Here is a 24,698-nt window from a genome sequence, read left to right as displayed (position 1 = left end):
AGCGTAATTACACTAAACATCCAAAAAAGAGTGGGAAGGGAAGTAGAGAGGCCAGCATAGGTAACACCTGCAGCTGTCCTCGGTTGTAGGCCTGGCAGAAAAGCTCTGTCTAACAGGCCCTGCAGAACTTGTTAAGATCCTGCAGGGCCCTGATGTTACCAGGCGGGATCCCAGACCATGTAAGGCTTTAAAGGTCAAAACCAGCACCTTAAACCTGATCCGGTACTCCAGCTGGAGCCAGTGCAGTTAGAGGAGCACTGGCTGTATATGTTCGTGGGGCGAGGTCCCCCTAAGGAGCCTCGCCGCCACATTCTGTACCAGCTGGAGCCTCTGGATCAGTCTCTAGGGCAGCCCTATGTACAGTGAGTTACAGTAATCCAGCCTAGAGGTGACCGTCGCATTGATAACTGTGGCTAGATCCGGGCGGGAGAGGTAAGGCACCAGCTGCCAGGCCCAGCGAAGATGGAAAAGCGCCGTCTTGACCATGACTGTGATCTAAGCCTCAAGGATCACACCCAGACTCTTGACGGCAGGTGCAGATATTAGTTGCACGCCATCAAGAGTCGGAAGCTGCCCCCCTGAGCCACAGTACTTCCATCTTCGCTGGATTCAGCTTCAGGCAGCTTTTCCTCAACCACACAGTCACGGCGTCCAAGCACCTGGCCTGTGTGTCCGGGGTGGAGTCTGAAAGGCTGTTCATCAACAGATTAAGCTGGGTGTCATCAGCACACTGATGACATCCCAGCCCAAAACTCCGGACAAGCTGGGCAAGGGGGGCGCATATAGATGTTAAACAACATAGGGATAGTATCGCACCCTGTGACACCCCCGCACACTAGAGGGTGCCGCTGTGAGACCTCCTCCCCAAGCACTACCCTTTTTCCCTGACCTTGCAGGAAGGAGCACAACCATTGAAGGGCAGTACCCCATATCCCGATGTTGGCGCCTGAAAGTGAGCTGTATATATGAAAGAAAATAGTTTTAAACAATATATTCATTTTAAAAGGCAACCCATTAAGCAGAGCTTCTGCCTGAAATGGTGAAGAATTACTAGGGAGTTGTGCATAACTTTACACCCTGAGGTTATTTTCTTTGTTGTTTTGTAACAGTGGGCCAAACACTTCTAGCAGCGATACCTTCTTCTTGTTTGCGTGATCCAGAATAAAGTTAAGGAGTTCGTCCATGCTCAGTTTGTTTCTATTGCTGACTTTTAGTTCTTTTATAAAGGTGTCAAAATCTGAACTGCAAAAGACAGGACAAAAAGCAAAGCTATTAAGGGTTTGGAACACAGAATACCTCCCTGCAGCGAAGTTGCATCTTTAAGTAGTCCCATCTTGCAAAAAACTCACCCCTTTCCCCAACAATAGTTAAATCTGAATCTCAAATGCAAAGTAGCAAAACTTTCATAATAATTTCCTTCATTGTCATAAAACCTGCAAAGCAACAGCAAAGAGGGAAGATACGTATTGGCACTTTTCAGATATAAATCAGTGTCTTATCATTGGAAGTAGCTGGGAAGTAGGTTTAAAAGATGATAATTTAGAACTACTCTCAAAAATTCTATGCAAGTTTACTCAAAAGTAAGCCCCACCAGGTTCAGTAGGGCTTATTCCAGAAACTACTTCAGAAGAATTTATGCAAGCATTATGCAATACATAGTTTAAATCTAAGAAAACTGGACTGAAAACTGAACAAATAGCATTGGCATACAATACCTAAAAACTCAACTGCATCATATAAGAACCCTGAATTGCGACTCTACTTCACTTTCACCAACCAACAGAAAGAGGATGAAAAACAGCTGCTAAGCACATCCCATGTGGACAGTACAAGTGTTAGGGGAGAGGTACTGCCAACAATATTCTGAACTGGGTCCCCTCACTGATGTCCATATACTGAGGCCAGGCCTCTCTGATGAATGAACCTGTCATCAAAAGAACTTGATTCAGATAATCATAAGATGAACTATTTCTGTTTTTCTACAAACCAAAGACACCCAGCAGTCAGTAGCTTTCCTTTTTAAAAAAAATATAGAAAAAGTGCACAACCAAAAGAAAACAAATGCAGGTTATTCTACAACATTTGTTTAATCACCAAATAATTTGTGTTTCTAAATAAATTCTGAGGAACCAACCAACCACAACATATGAAACTATGCTATGACCAGTATCTGCACCCAAGGAGAAATACCTTGTATAGTCTGGGAATATAGCCCTAAGTTGGTCAATGATACTTTCAGTTGGCTGTGGAAGAGGCAGCTGGTCTGCAGCTCTGTTATGGTCCAGCCTTGAAGCTGCTGCTGGTTCTTCTAGAGTACTGTGCTGTGACTGGATATCCTGGACATGTCTTCTCGAGTTCCTCGGTGACTTGGACAGACATACTGCATCGAAATGTGACTTCCCTGTACTCTGAAGGAGTGCTTCACCAGAGTCTTCACATGCAGGAGAGGACACGTGAGAATTTTTGTGGGATGTTTTACTTCCAGTATGCTTATTAACTGGGGAGTGAAGCGGACTGTTATCTTTAACACTTGAAAACATATCAAGAAAATGAGATGGCGGGTGAGGAGTCCCAGATGAATACATGACAATAGCTGGATCATTAATAGGAGGTTTCTCATACGTTGCCTAGAGAAAAAGAATAGCCTAATCAGGTAAATATTTCTGCAAGCAGTATTTTCAAGCATTCTGAAGGGTTTTCTCTTTTAAAGACTGTCTCATACTGAAGTCTTCATGTTAATCTATATGATAAAAACTGATAAAAACTGAGAAAACATAACACCTTTTCAACTTCATCTGTTTTACCCAGGCATTTATTTGGTAGCTCACAAGCAACATTTTAGGCTTTGATCCTTTGCAGCACAAGGAGAGCTGTGCTACTTTCCCCTCTCCCACTGCAGTCTTCAATACCCCCAAATTATGGATTACCAAGAGAATGGGAGTTGGGGGGGGGGGGCTGTAGTTAGAAAAATAAGTTAAAACAGTCCAACCACTCTTCTGCTAGCCGGAAGGGCACTTAGGATCCAATTTCATAACAATAACATGTTTATGGAAAAGTATTAACACATTTATTCAGCCCCCCATAGATTCCTGATATATGAAACAGTAACACCAAAACTAGACTATTGAACATGATCTACATGGGGCTGCCCTCGAAGATACAATTCATGAACTTCAACAGGCACAAATATGCAGCAGCCCATTTACTAGTTGAGTCTGGCCACTTGCCACATGCTATATTAAACTTATTTTAAGATCTCTGCGCTAAGTGTATACAACTGGATATTGCCAATCTGATAAAGTGAACATATGAAACTGCCTTCTACTGAATCAGACCCTTGGTCCATCAAAGTAAGTATTGTCTACTCAGACTGGCAGCGGCTCTCCAGGGTCTCAGGCAGAGAAAAGTCTTTCATATCACCTACTTGCCTAGTCTCTTTAACTGGAGAGGCCGGGGATTGAACCTGGGACCTTCTGCATGCCAAGCAGATGCTCTACCACAGAGGCACGGCCCCTCCCTGATGCCTGATATTTCCAGTAACAGATATATCCAATTTTGTGAAAGGCCTTACTGACAAATCACAGCAGAGAGGTAACAGGAAGGCATATCAGCCCCTAAAACTTTAAAGGGGCATTCTTTTCTAAGGATAGTTGACTTCTGGATTCAGAGGCCAGGTATCTCCCTCATTATTTTCAGCACACCCAGCTTCTTCATAACACATCAACCCTTTTAAACTTTAAAGCGTCGTCATTATCTTGTATGGGCAGTAGGAGACCAGGTCTTCCACTCCTAGAAAATAATGGCCCTTTAAAGTTTAAAAGGCTGACATACCGCAGACCAGCTGCATGCTGGGGCACAGGCCTTCTCTCCCTCCTTGCTCCTGCTGTCTCTGGGAGCGGGGGAGGCACAAATTAAATCATTTTAATTTCCTTCAGAAAAGGCATAATTATTGGTCTCACTACATTGGGAGTATTGTTCCGATATTTACTAAAATGAAGATTTCTGAAAAGATAACAGTACTCCCAATCTTTAATGAAAACCATAATCATGCCTTTCACACATGGAGTTAAAACAATTTCTGAATTGCCCACCCCTACCCTGCAATGGTTACCGGTTTGTGTCCAAGTTCAGTTCAAGATGCTGGCTGTTGCCTGCAAAGTCCTTCATGCCCTGGGACCCACAAACCTGAAGGACCACCCCTCACAATATCAACCTCTGCACAAACTGCTGCCACACCTCATGCTCCTGATGCATATTCAGCCCTCATCAGGCTGTTTTGGGGGAGGAGGTATCTTTTTCTTTTGGTTAATTTACAAAATAGTCCCACTCCCCCATTATTCCACAGATACACAAATTCTAAGCAGTATGGTGCTTGAGGTTTTCTGTCATAGCATTTGAGTACATTTTAGCCTTCCACTTCATAGAAAATAGTTCACCCCCATAACCCTCTCCTCACTTAATACCTTCAGCCAAGCTGTAACATTGCAACATAGGGAGTTGCTTTAAAAAGGAGAATTCAAGGAGAATACGTTCAAAACAACTATTTGCCATGGTGGATAAATGGAACCCTCGCTGATCAGAGGCAGTGTGTCAATTAACACTGGTTGACGAGGGGCAACGGGGTAGGGATATTGCTTTCATGTGCTGCTTATCTGGCTTACCAGAAGTATCTGACTAGCCACTGGAAATAAGAATGCTGAACTAGATTGACCTTTAGTCCTATCCATTAGGACTCTTCTTATCAGGCTGCAGTCTGGCTGAAGAGGTAAAGGCGAGGAGACAGGGAGGTGATTCTCCTCCCCCTTCCATCCATCAGGCAATGGCCAGGGGTCTGCTTCCTGGAGTTGCCTCTCCTCACAAGAGAAGCAGTCCCAGGCAGTCATATGGAAAGGACACTGTACTTCCCCTGGCTCCAGCCATATGAAATGCTCTACTATGCACATACACTGGAGGTTCACGTGACAGTAAATATCAGTGCTTATATTTTTACGTTCTCCCAATTCTGTGGTGATAATGAGAATTTAGTAGTCCTTTAGCTTATCAAACAAAACAAATAATAAAAAAGGTCTGAAATTGCTAGATACTTACTGATGACGGAATGAGAGGAAGCTCAAATTCTGCAATTTCTACTTTGGAGATACTGTTTAGAAAGGCACCATTTTTTACCATGCAAATTTTCTCTTCAAACTGACTCTGCAGAAGTTGAGGGAGAGGGGAAGAAAACATAATTACAGAGAAGGTTAACTTATAGCCAATTTACCTCTAACAATAAGACCTATACAGCCAAAACTGTTGACATCCCAGGCAAATGCCCCCTGTGGAAGTATGAGAGGTTCATATGGATTTCCAATACAGGTTGAGTATCCCTTATATGGACTGCTTGGGACCAGAAGTGGTCCGTATTTTGGATCTTTCCATATTTTGAAATTTTTGTATATACATAATGAGGTATCTTGGGGATGGGACCCAAGTCTAAACACAAAATTCATTTATGTTTTATATATACTTTATACACATAGCCTGAATGTAATTTTAAACAATATTTTAAATAATTCTGTGTACACTGAACCATCAATGGCACTGCTGAGGGCCTGTGAGTAACGCCTTCATGCCTGCTCAAAAGATCTGGTTTTCAGATCAGTCCGGATATCAGACGTCCAGATAAGAGATACTCAACCTGTAGCCTCCACCAGAACTTTTGACTACATGAATATCTGCAGGATTAGCACACCTGATTTCTTTAAATATTCAAAAGAATTCTTGTAAAATGCTATGAATATCTTATTCAATTCTATTACACCACTAGTCCTTAACTTTAATTCTTTGTTGAAAAAGATTTCCCAAGCATAAACAAGAGCAGAGGCATATAAACATCAAGCAGTGAGGACAGCTAGACAAAATATAAATAAAGCACAAAAGTACCAATACTGAAGGTTACAAATATTTCAGCATTTTATGACAACTCTGTAAACGTAACACAGGTAACTGCAAGGAATTTATGACTGATAATATTAGAATCTGGAACACCTACTGAATCCTGAAGGCCAGTTAGGTTATAGGAGCCAATATATTTATGTCCTCTTTTTTTCTGTACAAGTTATTAATGTATTTATTTACTTCATTTATTCACCATCTATGATTTCTGCTGATTGTAAAATCTCTCAGGATTTTTATGCCTCCCATTGTTTGGTGTATCTGGAAGATCAGCTTTTTCATGGCTACCTCTTCCCATACCTTTAGATTCCAGTACCCTACTGATATACCTATTCAATGTTTTGCCAGTTCTATTCAAGCTGCAGTTAGAAGTATTACTATTCCTATTATACTATTACTACTAACATCACCCTTTATAAAGATGTGAAAGAGTGCCAGGCTGGGGTCTCTCGACTGATACCTGTCACTTGGCTAATTTTAGTCCAAACTGCAACTGCAGTAAGCCCGATGCCACCACATATGGTATAAAGGTGCCAAGAGCATTGCAGCTGCCCCAACACTGGCTTGTGTCACCCTGCTTAAGAACTTTGCCTTTCCTTCTTCAAAATTTACACAAATTAAATAAAAATTTCCCATCCGTTTTCAAATGCTACCTTAAAAGTTTGGAAAGCTTAGATTTTTTTAAAATGCCCAAATCCTAATTGGATATGATCCCCTTTTCAGCAGTAAGGTTCCAGAGGTACCCTTCTGTGAGGAGAAGGCAATTCTGCTCACACAAGGAGATAACTGCAGTTTTCACTAATTTTCCACTCAAGCTACAGCTGGGCCAGTTTTATTGGGGTGCGTGGAAGGCTGCAGAAAACAGGAGGAGGAAGGATCTGTTCTGCCACTTAAACCTTGCTTACAGTTCTCTGGATTGTAATAATAAATTTGTATTTGTATTTATTATTACAAATTACAAAGGATTACAAATGTCTCAAGCATCTTTATAATAATTATCACACACATATTCAGGGTAACAAGCAATTGCAGCATAACCAAACACTGGAATGTCTTGGTTTCAACTACACCAAATTATTCGTTCCATAGAACAGCAGCAAACTTGCTATCTGCTCAGGAAGCAAAAACAATTAATAACCTCTGGTGCAATGAGCACAAAAGGTTTATTCTTGTGGATTAACAACAGTATTCCAATAAACCAATCCCACAGGGACAGAGAGTCTAACGATGAAAGGAAATTCAATTCTATCAAGAAGAGATCTCTACAGAATCAGTTTGCTACAAATACTGATAACAGTATGCATACCTCTGCTTTTTCCGTTTCTTCTTTGATATTAGAAATAAAGGACTGCAAAGAATCAACTTGAAACTTCATATCAGGTGATGCTGACCAACTGAAAAATTGCAATTTTAAAAATTTCCTATCATTGTGATAAATTGATTTAATAACTTTAAAACCAATCTGAATTTACAATCTAATGCCAAAAGCAGACTGTTGAGCAAAGTCAAATATAGTATAGTACACACCTTGAGCAGTCAACAGTTCAAAACATATGAATTACTTCTTCATTGCAAAACAGCTTTATAAAGAGCAAAATCAAATAAAACTTTGATGGGTCTTTTGCAGAACCTTTCAATCAATAGTTTACTACAGTATTTATACCCCCATCCTTCCCCATGGATGAAGGCAGCTTACAAATCCAAATTTTAAACATACAAAATACAGAAAAAAACCAAAATAGCACCACCCAAATGCCTGCACAGCCAATACACCATTCAAAACTCTAGCAAACAAAATGTCTTACAGATCATCCCCAAAATTTCTAGAGATGTTAGGCCTCTTATCTCCTCAGGGAGCCTTTTCCAAAGGGTGGGAAGGTGAGATAGAAAGAGCACAGGGTCTATAGTTGCTGCAAGGAGGGTTACCATAAGCAAGGGAAAACAGGCTGTAGCTAACAACCTGAGGACCATAACTGGTGCACAGGGACATACGGGAAGAGATGATCCTTTTAGATGTATGGGTCAAAGGACATGAAAGGCTGTAAAGATCATAACCAGCTTCCAAAAAATTGGCCTTGGAAATAGACAGACAGCCAATGTAGCTAGATCGTGATGGGTTAGTCCAGGGGTTGGCAAACTCATTAGTCAAAAGAGCCAAATATCAACAGTACAACAATTGAGATTTCTTTTAAGAGCCAAATTTCTTAAACTTAAACTATATAGGTAGGTACACTGTTTATTAACTTAATAAACCTTAATTAAAGTTTTAAGTCTTAAACTATAGGTACACTGAATAAAACTTGATATCATACTTAATAGTGATCTTATTTATTGATAAAAATTAAATTGTAAGTCCCTGTCATTTCCCCCTCCCCGTCTGGAGTCCTCGTCTGGAGGCCTGGTCTACCGCCATAAAAGCCTATTGGTAGACCTGGCCTCCGGCTGAGTCCCATTGGGAGGCCAGGTCCACCCATTGGCTTTCTTGGCAGTAGACCTGGCCTCTGGAGGCCCATAGAAGCTAATTGGTAGACCGGGCCTCTGAAGGGGGACTTTTTCCCCTCCTCGAAGTCCAGGTCTACCGCCAAGAAAGCCAGTGGGTAGACATGGCCTCCCAATGGGACGCAGCCGGAGGCCAGGTCTACCAAAGGAAGCCCGCCTCACCCAACAGCTGATAGGCGGGCGGGGGGAGGAACCGCTGAAAGCCCGCCCAGCAATCGTGCAGCTAGAGGGGAGGGGAGGCTTTAGTCTCCCAACCATTGAGGGCAAGGGAAAGGGGGACCTGGCCATTCTCCACGGCGGGGGGCGGGGAGCGACAGCGCGCCCGCTCGCCTGCTCTCTCGCACTCGCTCGCTCTCAGGCGCGCCGGCTCCGCAGCCCAGCTGCCGGCACAAGCGGGCACGAGAACAGGGTCTCCGAACCAAGTTCGGAGAGCCGCACTCAACGGGCCAAAGAGCCGCATGTGGCTCAGGAGCCGCAGTTTGCAGACCCCTGGGTTAGTCTGTAGCAGCAGAAAAGAGCAAGAGTCCAGTAGCCCTTAAAGTCTAACAAAATTTCTGGCAGGGTATGTGCTTTCGTGAGTCACAGCTCACTTCTCCAGATATCTGAAGAAGTGAGCTGAGACTCACGAAAGCTCATACCCTGCCAGAAATATTTTAGTCTTTAAGGGGCTACTGGACTCTTGCTCTTTTCTACAGCCAACGTAACTGTTTCATAATAGTCTCTGACAATAAGCGAGCTGCCACATCTTTAAACTGCTTGCAGTTTCTGGATTGTCTTCCAAGAGCAGCCCAATATACAGTGCAGTACAGTACTACAAGGACAAGGTTACAAAAGCATATCTTCTAGTACAGTCATACATTCTTAGACATACCCATTCATGACCTTTAGGTATTTAAGAGTGGTTTCTGCATGCGCTACTCTTCCATGCAACTTGTACAATTCAGCATCCTTCCAGTTTTTAAGGACCGACACCTATAACAAAATTGACCAAATTTAAATAAAAGAACTAGCTGGACAAAATACTAATTCACTCTCAGTTTAGGATGAAACATTGATTTTAACAGCTTACATTTTATTTGTGTGCAAGGATATCCATCTCATGCAGATAATCAACATATTTAGCAGATACTGATGTTTGTACACCACATACAATTTAAGAGCTAGATACATAATGAATCTAATAACATTCATATTAATTATGAATCCAGAGAAGTTTACATAATTATTGCAGCAAGCTAATAAAAAAGGAAGGAAAGTACTCTGGATTTAATGCTCACCTAATAACCTGAAATAGGCTCTCAAGGGGGCTTTCATCAAATGCAAAATAAAAATGACTACATCAAAACTTTTAAAACATTGGGTTGTATATTATTCCTTCAACTAAGCTAGATCCAGTTACTACTCCGTTAGAAGGAAGCCTTTTTGCATTTGATGGTAATTTAGAAGAGACAAATAACTGTACATAACCCATAACAACAAAATAAAAAACATTTTACAACAACCTATGACCTTCCACAAAGAACAGAAAGCAGCATTATGGATCATGATCCACAAGCTCCAAAAACCTTTCGACAAACTTCCAGAACCTTGCTAGAGATCTTTGGCAGAGTTCTTGAAGGTATACAGAAACTCAAATGTCAGTTAGGAAAAATTAAAAAACCACTGGATACGAAGCATGTTGACCAGATTCTAAATGATACAAAATATGTAAGAGCAAGTTTGTATTTTATCAGAGTCTTAATAATGTGATCTGTTTCAGTTATAAGAAAGAGAGCATACAAAAAGATTTAATGTGCAGTATTCTGAAGCTCATAGCATATTAGTAAACAAAAACTGTATATGCTAAGGCACCACATGATGTGTTTTTCCTTCTGGAATACAATTAATTTTTACTGTCAAGCTTCCACGCAAATATTACAAAGAAAAGGTTGTGAAGATCATTTTGAAACTTTAATGAACCATGGGCAGGAATGGTGAGAAATGCAGGTAAGCAAGTTTACCTCTGCTGCAACAGCCTGCTTAACACGCTCCAGGTGGTCATTGCGACTCTTTTTTATAAGCTCCTCCATTTTTACTTTCTCATTTTCAAACTTATTGCTGTGAAGTAAATTTTAAAAGTAGTTAAGATATGTTTGGAACACAACCTGGTTCTCCCAAGCAAGCAATAATTTGTTTTCAGAAAACTGTTGCTTTGGACCAACACAACTACCTGCAACCTCTAATCTGCGTCTGTATGGTTTTCCATCTATATCTTAAATACTGCTTCACAAACATTTTTTTCAATCCTGTGAGGCAGGTCAGAAGTTTTATCTCTATGCTGCAGATGGTGGCTGAGGATAAGGGACACTGATGCCTGCCAGCCTGTAAATTCCACGGAGGCCTTCTGTTTTCAGCCCACCCTCTAAACCAGGGGTGTCGAACTCATTTGTTATGAGGGCCAGATATGACATAAACGTCAATAGGTTGGGCTGGGCCATGTATACCAAATAAATAAATAAATAAATAAATACCATAAAATGTAGTGCCAAGTACCAGAGATATGAACTTCATAGAAGACACAAAGTCAATTAATGATATTATTTTTGTTATTGTTTTAAGCATGTTTGTATTTTAAGTAAAAAATTATATCATTACTTGGCTTTGCCTGTGTCTTCTGTACAGTTTATATCTCTGGTTCCTGGCATTAAATTTGATCTGGGCTGGGGGGGCGGCTGCCTGGGAACAGAATTTGTGCTCTGGGACTGGAATGACATGTTGCAGAGTGGAATGACAGCCCCTGGGAGTAACAGAAACATACTGGGACTGTCATTCCAGTCCCAGAACACTGATGCTACTCCGAGGGGCTGTCATTTCATTCCTGAACATTTCATTCCTGAATTGGGGGCTGTCATTCCACTCTGCAAACTGTCATTCCATTCCCAAACGCTTCTGCTACTCCCAGTGGCTGTCATTCCACTTGACCTGTCATTCTAGTCACAGATCACCTGCTACTCCTAGGTGCTGCCATTCCAGTCCCAGAACGCTTCTGCTAACTAGAGGTTCTCATTCCACTCTGCGACCTGTCATTCCAGTCCTGGAGTAGTCTATTTGGGCCCAGAGACTTTAATGGAAAATACATTCCGCATTTTCTTTGCAACTTTTTTGTGCTGTAATGTATTTCAATGGAGCCCATGTAAGTCAACTGGCATTCTTGGATCCCATTATCTCCAGCGGGCCTGCAAGCCTCGCCCATTGTTTCCAATGGGCAATCCTGTCATTCCTTTTAGTACATCCCCTTGTTTGTTTTAGGAACTGCATGGAGAATTAACGTTTGGGAAGTTCTTTCTGCCTACAGAGCAGCAGTGCAAGATTGCTGAGGCTTGAGGATAGGAGATCAGCATCTTGCTCACTTAGTCCTGACCTTCTGAGAGTGGAGTAGCCACGGGCGCTGAAGGAACAAGGCTAGGAGCCGCGCCATTGGGAGCTGGTGCCTGGCTAGGAGCCGCTTTACTCTTTCTGGAGCTTCCTGCTCCGCTAGAGGTCTTTCCCGAGCATTTGATCTTCTTCGCTCCTTTGTCTGTCTTCTGCAGACTTTTCTTGCGTTTCCCCCCCTTGCTCAGAGAATGGATGCTCTTCTTGTCTGAGCAAGTTTCACCCTGTGCGGCATTCTGGCCGCTAGAGGCATTCTGGTCACTAGGGCAGGTCGGTCTGATCCTGGTTTGCAGCCGTCAGCAAGCCCGGGTCAGGATCCTCTGGCGAGATATACTCGTCGGCAGGATTCACCGCCATGTTGTTTTGGCGGGGAAAAAGGTGGCCGAGCTAAAAAGCCTGGGTCCCAAGGAGCCAGGCGAGGAAGACCAAACAGATGGGGGGAAACAGACAAAATACTAGGACAAGACAACTAACTATAGAGACTAAAAACTTCTAAACTATCTGTACTAAGAGCAGCAGAGATCTGCTGAAAACCCTGCTTCCCTATCCAAGGGCAGGAAACAAAACTGGAGCTCAAGAGGGAGGAGGGGCTATTTTCCCTGGGAGACAGGAAGGTTAGAGTTTTTGTTCCTGCCTCCCTGACAAAAAGAAAAAGGAAATAACCCGAGCTGAAGACGCCCTCCTCCCTCAGAGCGAGAAGCAGTAATTTATGAGAGTCGAAACATGCAAACAATTGGGCCAACTAGGAGGCAAGATTCACCCATATGCTGCAGCTGATCACATTCAAGGCATATTTATTTACTCTTCTCCACCACAAATATATGTTATGGTGTGTGATGTGAAGAACAAGTAAATGCAATTTTTTCCTCCATAACAAGTAGGTGAATAGTGTATGTAAAGCACCCAGCTTACATGTTACATTGTTTATGTAGAGAAGAGGTATAGCATGTATGCACTCCTCCAATGCGCAGAGAGAAACACCACCCTAGTTAGCCAAGCCAGTATGTAGTGGCTAAAAGAAAAAAAAAAAAGAATTGGGCCAACTAGTAAAATGAATATACATTTACCTGATCTCAAGGAATTTATCCAAATACAATTTGTATTGCTTCTCCTTCTCATCAATGCTCCTCTTGTACCTGTTTTTTTTTTTATATGCACAAGTTTTAGGGAAAAGCAGGTTAATTTCAGAAAAATGCATCTATTCAAGTACAAAATTAACTAAATCAACTATATTGGTAGCAGCCAATATCCAGCTATCCCAAAAACATACTTTTAAAATCTGTCATTTGCATCAAGAGATATACCTTGCCTTTCCATGCCCCCTGCCCAAGAAAGATTCATGGCAGAATTTACTCTTTGCCCTAACTCCCTACCCTCTTCCCTTTTACTCTAACCTTTATCCTTTTATATACTGCAGATTGTACTATGCCAATAAAGGTATTTGAACTTTGAAATTTAAAAATCTTCCCCTTAAGTAGGATTTCTGGTATGATTTCCTTTCACATATCTGAAGATGTGAGCCGTGACTCATGAAATCTCTTATTGAAATAAATGTTGTTAGTCTTTAAAGTGCTACTGGACTTTTGTTTTATTTTGTTACAATAGACTAGCATGGTTACCACCTTTGTAATCATAGATATGAAGACAGAATTATAGAAAAGTTTTTGTCAAGACAAGTCAATATGTCACAGGGGAGTTTAAAAGTAGTTAAAAATAGGTTAGAAAACAGCTAAAAGCAAATATTTTCAAAGCATACCAGTGTTTAAGACCATGTCATACACAATGGGAGTGTCTAGCTCTGCAAGTAATGGTACTGAAATAATCCAGATTAATAATTGGCTAATTGAACTTGTGGGTGAAGCTGTACTGCTATACTTAATTGAACAGCAGTGTAAAAAAGTTTAGCAAATAAAATGAATTATGCAGATACTCTGATGACAGCAGTGTAACAAACCAACTGCAGACTGGAATTCTGCTTCAACTGTCTTGTACTTCAGTTTATGAGATGAAACGAAGGCAGTTTATCCCAACAAAAGTCTAGGTCCTCATGAATATTAGTCCACAGCCACTAACACTTCTCAGCAAAGTCTCTAGGCATAGAGAGCAGGAGCCACGGGGGGGGGGGGGAGGCAGTTGTGAATTTCCTGTGTTGTGCAGGGGCTGGGACTACATGACCCTTGAAGTCCCTTCCAGCTCTATGTTTCTAAGCCCTTTATAACTAAACTGAACCTAGCTGTACTGCAGGCTACCCTTCTTTGAGTGCAGCCTGTGAAGTTAAAAGGGAGACTCAGATGCCAGGCAAGTTTGAGACTGAATAACACTTCACAGGTTTTGTAGCAGACCTGGATGGTACCATCCTTGTTTTTACCCAGAAGAATAAGACAGACCCATCACATACTGGTTCAAGTGAGATCTGGGAGGCCCACGTTCAAATCCCCACTCTGCCATGGAAGCTTGCCTGGTGGCCTTGTGCCAGTCACACTCGGTCTAAACTACCTCACAGGGTTCTTATGAGGATAAAATTGAGGAGAGAACTACGTAAGCTGCTTTGTGTTCCCGCTGGGGAGAAAGGTGTGATATAAATGAAAAGAATAACAAATAAATCTTATGAAGATGGATAATGCTGAAGGTGGCAGAATGAAGCTTGAATAGCAACATCCACACAAGTTGAAACTTGAAAAAATCCAGACTTCAATACAGTCTCTATATCCATTTCCCATCCCCACCTCATGGTAACATTTTTATTTCCCAAATAAACTTACATTTCATTCGTATCTGTTAGCTTTTTTATTTTACTTTTTCTTGCTTTTAATCCCTCTTGATTTTCTTTTTTTTCCTGCTGCCATCTTTTTATCACCATTTCTAAATCTGTGTGAAACCAATCCAGTTCTTTCTTGGCAAGCTATAAAGCAAAAGCATTAACAATAAGTCAAATAACAAAACTTTCACTCTGCCAAGAAAACTGGTAGTGCTTAGGTTTGAAGTTACAAAATATACTGGGTTTGTTCCAAAGAACTGCTTGCACATCAAGAGCAGTTCTCCCTGTACAAAATGTACATTTGTCTGTGATTTCTGCCAATTGCCTCCTCCCCTGCAGCTCCTCACACTATATCCCACAGCACACCCAACGACTCCCCCTCAGGAATGCACTTCAAGGTATGTAGGTGGCTTCAGTGAAATGGGGCAAAGCCCCATTCCATGAACAGAGTTCCACATGTGGGATATTGGTTCCAATCCATTGCCTTGGAATCAGTTGGAAACTACACATTTCTAAATCGGTTTCAAACATCAAGGCTGGTTTTCCTAGAGAAAAAAGTTGTAAGATTAGGCTTTGCAGGACACTAGAACAGCATTTGAACCTGAACAAATGGCCAGAGAGCCCTTTGAGGCATTTAAAGAGACTTGTCGTGTACATTCAGCAGGGTTGTGACTATGACTTATTTATTTTAAACTAACAGCACTTTATTGTGCAGTGTAGTATGCTTTTGAAACAATGGCTTTTCAAATGCAGTTCTACATAGTCTGGGAACTTCTGTTAGGAACAAAGTCACACTCCCATATGACTGTCTGGATAATGACCACTATGGGGACACACAAGCTGACTTATTCCAGTGGAAGATGCTTCCACATAATGGTTTGATGCAGCTCTTCTGCGAATAGAGCAAGTTTACAGAAACTACTTTTTATCAGCTCCCTCTTGCCCCAGCAGCCATCTGTGTTGCCAAAAAAAGCCATTACTGTCAGAGTACCTGAGAAAAGAAGGTGGACTCAGCAAGGACTGCCCTCCCTCTTGCAAAAGAGTGAACGAAGGACAGATTCCTGCAGAGACCCTTTACTTACAGAAATTTACCTGCAATGTATAGCAAACTGTTCTACAGACCTTCCAATGGTGGCTTTTCAGGGGGTTCCGAGGACGGTAAGAGGAAGGGAAACTGATAAAAATAGCTTCCGTTAACTCCATTTGCAGTAGCAGTGGATCTAACTCAGTAGCTTTAGAACTCAGGTTTAAGCCTGTCACGTTGGTGGCCGGTCACTTATTTTCCTTCCCTAGTTTGTGAATCATTAACAGTTTAAGATTACCTTGTTTCCTTCCACACTTTTTTCTAATTCTTCTTCTAAAACACTGATTTCTTCAGAGCTTCGACATTTTAGCTGTTCATATTTCCCATTTGCTTCTTTAAGTTGTTCTTGTAGTACCTGATGCTCTTTCTCCATACGTAACATATCTCCCTGAAAAAGTACACATGAAATTTTACTGGTACCTATAAATTATAGACCACTGTAACTGGAAAAACTCGAATTATTTCGGGCTTTATTATAGACCTAGGAAAGCTGTTATCTACAGGGTTCTGCACCCCGCCCCCCAATACCTGATATCCATGATCTGATCACTTCCAGAATTCATTACTGCAGCAGCACCATGTGGTGCTACCTTTGAAGACTGTGAGGATACTTCAGTTGGGTTGAAAATTCACAAAACTGTCAGCTAGCTGAGCCAGTATGAGCCAGTATAATTAGAGATTTGTGGAGGAGGAGGAGTTGAAAAAGTTTGTCTGAGAAGTGAGTGCATGAGGGTACAGCAGTTAGAGCAGGGGACGTGTCTTGTCTATTCTTAAAGAACTATACTATCCTTCCTTCAGATACAGTGGCATGGAGAGATGAGGTAGCGACAGGCCCTTCTTGGTTTTGGCACCTGATGGAACTGCTTCTCTGCAGTTTGTACCAAGCATCAAACTCACTGAGCTTCAAGCTCATTTCTATTTTTTCCAGGCATCTGTATACTGATGGGAATGTTTTTACTGTTCTGATTTTTGTTGTTTTTCTGCCTTACAGGTTTTACTGTCACAATTTTATACTGAGGATTGGATATTGTAGCTTTTACGTTACCTTACAAAATCTAATATATACTGCTGCTATACAATAGCTGATATTACCATCTGTCTATTTTAGATACCTGTTTTATATGTATTCCAAATTCATTTTATTCCTGCATACTCCATTTTATCTATGTCTATTGATATTTTATTGATTAACCATGGAATGCCCTAAGTGACTCGCGATGCCAATAAAGGTTTTGAATTTGATGAATTTGAATTTGTATATACACCTCACAAATACTTTTATAACATGGGTTATAAATATTTTTGACAGAAGTTTTGCCACCTGACTGGGTCAACTATGAATATCACAAGTTCAACTTACCTGCTGCATTTCATATGGATGGAAAGGCACAGTATTAACTCCTGCATCTGTCAGTTCATGATCTACCTAAATACAAAGATCCAGAAAATATTTCCTTGTGAGTTCTATTACATCCCTTCATTCCATGGGCGATACAGCCCACATGTCTGAGCTTTATTACAGAATATATTCCAAACGACGACAATGACATGATGAATGCAAGAAAAAAACAGGATAAACAAGAATAGGTGAACAGCAAGTGTGACAGGGAAAAACACAGCCAAAGTAAGGACAAGTGTTGCATGGTCCCTAAACTCAAACAAAGAACAGCAAGAATATTTTCCAAGTATTCTTTAAAAAAAGATGTTTTTTATCTGCAGAGTTCACAAATGTGAAAGGTGAAATACAGCTATTCAAATCATGCCTCAGTGTGATCCCAGATACCTTTTCCAAAGAAAAATAAAAAGCAAAGGATAATGTTGAGGAAGCAATCTTACTTATGACATTTCTTACATCATCTTGTGGCTTTACAAGCGTCTTTTAAATAGAACACAATGGTTGTGTCAACTTTGACACAGTTTAAAGTTCATCATAGCAGCACAAGAAGCACTCACTGGGAAGTCTGACTTAATGATACCTCAGAGGGCACATTTACAGTGCCATCCTAAACAGTGTTACACCTCAAGAAGCCCATTGATTTCAATGGACTTAGAAGGGTATAAGCGTGCTTAGGATGGCACTGGTGGACATTCAGAAGCAAAAGTAAGGCCACATTTGCTCATCCACTGGAAGTGGCAGGCTAAGATGCAAAATGTACTTAGAAAGCTGTTTATACAAAACAGACCTTTCCTGGATGCAACCTTGTTTTATACTTTACATAATAAAGTGTATGGTTATTGTTGAAGCTGTACAAAACTCCAGTAAATTAGCTGCACTAAATTCTGCAATAATAGGAGACCAATACAGTCAAATGTAAAATGAGATCCAGGTTCATTTCCCCACCCCCAGTGATCTATTTTTAAAACACTACTGATTTCCTCTTAAATCAAGAAGGCTTCAAGCCATTTCGTACCTTTGCCCAGCTTACAGCATGGTTTGGAAAAACCATGTCCCACTCTTATGTGTGAACATCATACATATTTTGGGGTTCAGTGACATCAACATGAGGTAACACCCAACTCTACCTCTTTTTCTCCACTGGATCCTAAGGAGACTGTGCACTTGTTAAGCAATGCATGGGGTCAGTGACATACTGGATGAGAGTGAATAAACTGGAGCATAATCTAGACAACAGGAGCATGTCTGACTGAAACAATCCCTGAAACTGGTATGTTAACGGTATTCAACAGGGTTGTACTCCCCAGAAAACCCTATTTTGCAATTTAGGTTTCCTACTGGACACAGCTTTTCTCCCTGAGGTTCAATAGGCAACTGTAGCCAAGAATATCTTTTACCATAAGAACATAAGAAAAGCCCTGCCGGATCAGACCAAGGCCCATCAAGTCCAGAAGTCTGTTCACACAGTGGGCAACCAGGTACCTCCAGGAAGCCACAAACGAGTGCAGCAGCACCCTCCTGCCTGTGTTCCACCGCACCCAAAGTTAAGGCTTACCAGTTAGGGCTGATACCGGAACTGTGACCTTTCCTAGAGAAGTCTACCACAATGACCTATGAATAAGTGACTTCTAGAATAGTTACTGTAACTATCTATATGGAACTGTTTTTGAACAGTTCTCAGAAGTTTAAACGGGTTCAAAATGCAGATGCCTGATTTTTAACAGCAGCAAGTTGGTGGTACATTATATCTGTGTTATTGAATCTTCACTGGCTTCCGATTTGTTTCCAGGCACAATTCAAAGTGCTGTTTGGCCTTTTAAAACCCTAAAGGTTTGGAACCAGAATGCAAGGACTACCTAGTGGAAAGGTTTTGCTTCGTGTTCCTTTGTCCACAGCTCAGCGGATAGAAATGTGGGACAAGCCTTTCCAGGTGGCATCTCCAGATCTTTGGAATTTTCCCCCCATGAGGTTCGCTTGGCACTTACATTGTCAGTTTTCCAACAGATTAACCATGCAATCCTAAGGGGGTAGCAAGAGCCACACAGGAGCCATCACGACCCCTACACCAGCATCCATGCCACTTGCACCACACAAAGTAGCATGGATGCCGGCACAGGGTGACGTACGTTGGTCCAAGTATGGCGTAGTGGCAGGGGCCTTGGGCACTGGCACTGCCTCTCTGGCAGCATTGTCCTGCACCGACATCCAGGGGGGCATTCCCAGGGACAGAATTGACGTTAGCCTCCAAACCCATTTCGGCCCAGGAACGCCCTTTTATGTTGGGGTGGAGCTACGCCAGCAAAATAGCTGGAGTAGCCAAGTGAAACTCCATGGAGCAGTTTCATGAGAATTCACTTTTACAGGCTTTTAATTCCTGTTTTTACCAGCTGTCACATATCTACCCCCTTTTGGATTGGGCTGCCCAACATTAATTTAAGCAGGATGTTGTGTTAGGTTAAGGAGATCACAACCTTCTGCTTTGTTTCGCTTACTAGACTCATTTACTTTAGTTCTCTCTTATGAGCTTTGTTATGGATTTTTGCTTTAACTGATCTTTTTGTTATGACCTGTAATATACTTTAATAAGTTTTATTGTATGTAAGCTGCCATAGGGATCAATGAATCCAAAAGGTTGAAATATAAATGTTGTCATGAAGAAAGTGTTTGTTTTTTCACAAGGTACACCGGACGTTGAGACTGGCAACAGCCTCCCAATTAGAATATACCAGGCATAATATCACTTGTGTAATCGTCACATGACAATGTACATTGGTTTTTCCTTTACACCAGTGTAAAGCAGGCATTACACTTAGGGTTTGATCCAATGTTGTTTGAGAGGTATGTTCACTCTGAAATCTGGGTTAGAATAATAAAAAATTAAAAACACATTTATCTAAACTAGTTAACAAGAGATGACACACCAAAATTTACGCCTACTATCATTAACCGGTACTACTACCCTTAATATAAGAGTAAAAAATCTGGGCATAAAAAATTATACTTTACAGCACATTGAAAGGACAGAACAGCCCAAGCCAGTTAAGCCATTATACCCATTTAGACATAACATAGGAATCAATATTATTAATTCCTCAAGGAATATAGCAGGTACAAAAATAATGGTTTTCCCACCTGAATAGCAATCATCCTGGAAGGGGGATTGTTTCTTATTATGGACTTATTATCGGTTTCCATTTTGGTAACAGAACTAGATCCAGCTTCATTACTATGATGTTCAATCTGATAAAGGTTTTGTTCATAAGGTTGATTTTCTGTCTTTGCTAACATGCACTGAAGATTCTGGAACGTTTGCACTTCATCACTTGCCACAAGATTACCAACACTGTAATTGCTGCTTGATACTGCTTCTGGATCAGTATCAAGATAAGAATCATAATCTGTATATATATAATTAGACTGATCTGATACCTCTGGCATAAGCAATATTTGAGTAATGACTGGAAGCGTTCTTTCACTCTGAAAGTCCAGAGGAACCTCATTTAGAAATACTGGGTGGTTGTCAGATAAAGTTGAAGGCAATGATACTTTTGACGTAGGCAGTGATGCTGCTATTGGTTCAGTTGTCTGACCAGAAAAAGAATACGTAGGAATAAAAGGACTAAAAGAGGAATGGCTGGTAGTCATATATTCTAGGTTACTGCTGTCTACTGAGTCAGTAGTTATTGGCACGGAAGATTTATTAATATGAGAGCTAGGCTTAAACTCCTTCGCAGCTGGGTTTAAACGTGGTTTACTTTGGGAATTCTGTTCTTGACTAGTTAGGCAGCTTGAATAATTTTCTCCATTGTCAACTTCAGAGACATCTACGTTTACATTCAGCATAACGGCATGTTTCATCAAACCAATAAGGTCATCCATCATAATAAAACGTAGCGACTGCAGCAGGAAAGATTTCAGACCACCAGCATTTTCCACAATCTTACGGGTGGCTGCAGGAAAGTATTCATATTCTCCAATTAACAGCGGGCTATCAATTTCCATTGGGCCATGTTCTTCCAAGATTTGAGAAAAATAGCTGTGAAAAGTAATTAAAATTATAATTTCAGTGTGAAGTTGTACAATGTAGCTGTGCAATGCTTTACACAAAAATAACATAACATAATTAATAATTAGATTTGAGTCCAGAAGCACCTTAGAGACCAACCAGTTTCAGGGTGTAAGCTTTCAAGTCAGACACAGTAGAATAGGAATGGAGATCTGAGTCCTTTTATCCTAGTCAGAAGGTAGGAGGGGTGTTGTAAAGAATGCTTGTAAAGGATGCAAAGTTACAATGTATATTGTAATTATCTTGATTAGAGCAAAGGGGAAATACCTGGGGGTAGAAAATTAGCATCTGTAATGAGATAAAAATTCTATGTCCCCTCTGCTCTAATCAAGCTGATTACAATATACATTCTACCTTTGCATCCTTCACAAGCATTCTTTACAACGCCCCTCCCACCTTCTGACTAGGATAAAAGGACTCAGATCTCCATTTCTACTGTACTGTGTCCAATGAAGGGAGCTCGGACACTCGAAAGCTCACTCCCTGAAACTCTTGTTGGTCTCCAAGGTGCTAAAGGTCAAGGTCCCCTGTGCAAGCAACGGGTCATTCCTGACCCATGGGGTGACATCACATCCTAGGCAGACTTTGTTTACGGGGTGGTTTGCCAGTGCCTTCCCCAGTCATCTTCCCTTTACCCCCAGCAAGCTGGGTACTCATTTTACCAACCTCGGAAAAATGGAAGGCTGAGTCAACCTTGAGCCGGCTACCTGAAACAGATTTCCGTCACGATCGAACTCAGGTCATGAGCAGAGCTTGGACTGCAGGACTGCAGCTTACCACTCTGCGCCACGGGGCGCCAAGGTGCTACTGGACACAAATCTAACTGTTCTACTGCAGACCAATACAGCTACCCTCCAAAGCTATAATAAATTAAGGACTTCAGTAAGGCTCTGAGCAGATTTTCAGAAGAAAAATATCTAAAGATCTCAATATGGACTAATAACTAAGAAAATTTTGTACCAGACATTACAAGCAGCTGCAAATCAGTTTCTTGTAACTTATTCTCTAGAATCTTCCAATGACAAGTACTAGTAATATACTTAAAATGACAAGTACTAGTAATATACTTAAAAACAAGTGTTTTTAAAACCTGGAACAGTTAAGTGTATTTAAGGCAAACACGCATCATCTTTTAAATTGTTTTTGTTTAATGAATACTTATTAAAAGGGGAAATGGCAACATACTCATACAAGTTTTCACAAGTTGGGTTGGGATAGTTGTCCAACATTCTCTGATAATTGCTACTGGAAGAAACATTAAACAAAGCTTCAAATTCCTCAACTTGATCATAAAGGTAATCTGGAATTCTGAAAGGTTCACATGGATTCATAAAACTTCTGTTAAGACAAGAAATATGAAAAACAACCGTTTTATAAATGGAAATATCTTAATAGTTAATAGAAAACTCATCAACTGATGATTACATTTGTTTCTGCCACAAGCTGTAACACCAATAAGATACATCAGATACAATAGCCATAAAACAAACATTAGAATAGAGACAAAGTTTAAGACAACAAAGAACCACGGTATAACTTGCAGCCTATGGCTTGGATCCAGTGATGTGCAAGCACAAAAATAGCTGGACTAAGCACAGTTCTGCTTGCGCAACATCTTCAGCAACACTTAGCATCTTCCTCCCTAGTGTCCTACAACATGCGCATAAATGTTGAATAAGTAATGGGTTGCAGCTGCCACATCAAAATTCACTGCTTTGTGCTAACCCATTCCTAGTATTTTCAAGTAAATACTCTGATAATGGCCAAAGGGGGCAGGGCTTTTTATGTGGTGGCACTTCTTTGTGGAGCTTTGCCTCTAGCACTGTGAGTACAGAACCTTCACTGTTCAGTTTTATGCACCATGGTAGAAATATTTTTGTTTTCCTGGGCTTTTAGCAAATAGCTGTTTATTACTTAATTCCTTTGGTTTTACTGTGGCTAAATTAATTTACACTATTTGTTTTATGCTATTTTGATTGCTGCTAAACTAAAATCTTTAAACAAATCTTATTGCTTTTACTGTTTTACTATTGTTACTGGTGCTAGTTTTAATAGCTTTTTTACTGTCACCTGCTACTGACTACTTTTATTCTTGTATACTCAATTTCAATACCTTTATTGGCATACCATCGAGCAATCCAACTATCTTTATTCTTGTATATGCCTCTGAAGCAGCATAAAAATCATTTACATAAAAATTGCTCATTCTACCAGTAATCAGCAAAGAGTTGTAGGGAATGTTATAATAATGCTTTTCTAGGATTGCAGCATTTGTTTGGTTTGTTTTAAACATCGTTTGGAGATCCTTTGGGGATAGGCACTATCTGTAAAATATTTTGTACCAGTTTTCTTTGATTGTTTGTGAAGAAGAAAATTTAAGTCCTGTAGTCCATAAGTGTTCCCAGGTTTCCACTGGAATAATCTCGCCGAGATTTTGCATCCATTTGATCATACACACCGTATCTTGTTCAGATGCTGTTTTAATTGACAATAAAATCTGATATATTTTTGAGAGTAAATGTTCTTGTGATTTAGTTATTACTTGCTCAAAGTCTGTTAGTTTTCTCATGATTCCATTATGGTAACAGTCCGTCTTCAGACAGCGGATCAATCTATAGTATGTAAACCAATTGATTTTCCGGTTCTCACTTTGTAATTCCTGTAGCGACTTAATATTGCCATTCTTAGAGACCAAGTCTTGATAAGTAAGGAAGTAATTGCTTTTCCTGGTTGTTAAGTCTAGATACGCTTCAATAGGTGACATTATTTTTGGTGGCGAGGGACTAAGCATCCTTTTTGATATATTCCATGTCTTCAGCAGCTGTTCTCTGAAAAAATTCTCAAAAAATTTAAGTTCCTTGTTTTTTGCTTCATCTTTGTTCCATACTAGAAAATGAAATCCTTGATCTAGTCCTGCCTTCTCAAATCTTATTTTCCTGTCCTCAGGATGAAGTATCCAGTCTATCAGGGCAACTAGTGTAGCAGCTTGAAGATAAAGTTTAAGATTTGGCAGTGCTAGCTCTCCTCTCTTTTTGTTGTCTTGTAAGACCGTAAATCATATTCTGGGTTTTTTTCCATTCCAAACAAATTTATTTATTCTCTGTTGGCATTTTTTAAAGATTTCAGGTATGAATGTATTGGAAGGGTCAAGAAAAGGAAGTTTAGTTTAGGCAGTATGTTCATCTTTGTGACCGCAATTCATCCTAACATGAATAGTTGAAGTCTGTTCCACCTTTCCAAATCCTTTTCTATTTTGTCCCATGTTACTTTGAAGTTCAGTTCATACAATAGTTCACGCTCTGTAGGAATCTGAATCCCAAGATATTTTACACGTATTTTAGCAGAAGTACATTGCATTATTTCAGTCAGTTCTTGTTTTTCCCTATTTGAGACGTTATAGAAAGTCATCTTAGTTTTCTGTTTGTTAAGCTTATATCCTGAAAAGTAACTGAATTGGTCTATTTGACGTTTGATGGCCTGAAGTGAAGTTGTCGTTCCTTGATAAATCAGTACCTAGTCGTATGCATAACTTCTGATCTTATATTCTTTG

At 40.5% G+C, this 24,698-nt stretch overlaps 1 protein-coding gene across 1 annotated transcript in view; it reads right to left on the bottom strand.

Annotated features, from left to right (window-relative positions):
* The window catches only part of TTC3 (tetratricopeptide repeat domain 3), a 97,921-nt gene that overhangs the window by 8,441 nt on the left and 64,782 nt on the right, over positions 1-24,698 (bottom strand). Inside the window, exons 31-42 of the mRNA XM_056858496.1 lie at positions 22,334-22,486; positions 20,215-21,118; positions 17,047-17,112; positions 15,925-16,074; positions 14,607-14,746; positions 12,912-12,980; positions 10,434-10,530; positions 9,305-9,405; positions 7,241-7,328; positions 5,089-5,193; positions 2,191-2,627; positions 1,137-1,242 (exon numbers count right to left, since the gene is read on the bottom strand). Of these exons, the coding sequence (XP_056714474.1) occupies positions 1,137-1,242; positions 2,191-2,627; positions 5,089-5,193; positions 7,241-7,328; positions 9,305-9,405; positions 10,434-10,530; positions 12,912-12,980; positions 14,607-14,746; positions 15,925-16,074; positions 17,047-17,112; positions 20,215-21,118; positions 22,334-22,486 (2,416 nt within the window). The remainder of the gene's footprint in view (positions 1-1,136; positions 1,243-2,190; positions 2,628-5,088; positions 5,194-7,240; positions 7,329-9,304; positions 9,406-10,433; positions 10,531-12,911; positions 12,981-14,606; positions 14,747-15,924; positions 16,075-17,046; positions 17,113-20,214; positions 21,119-22,333; positions 22,487-24,698) is intronic.

This window comes from Euleptes europaea, chromosome 12, assembly GCF_029931775.1.
Source record: "Euleptes europaea isolate rEulEur1 chromosome 12, rEulEur1.hap1, whole genome shotgun sequence".
In the NCBI taxonomy this organism is placed as follows: domain Eukaryota; kingdom Metazoa; phylum Chordata; class Lepidosauria; order Squamata; family Sphaerodactylidae; genus Euleptes; species Euleptes europaea.
Note: the sequence above shows the minus strand (reverse complement) of the source record. Positions and strands in the feature narration are given on the sequence as shown.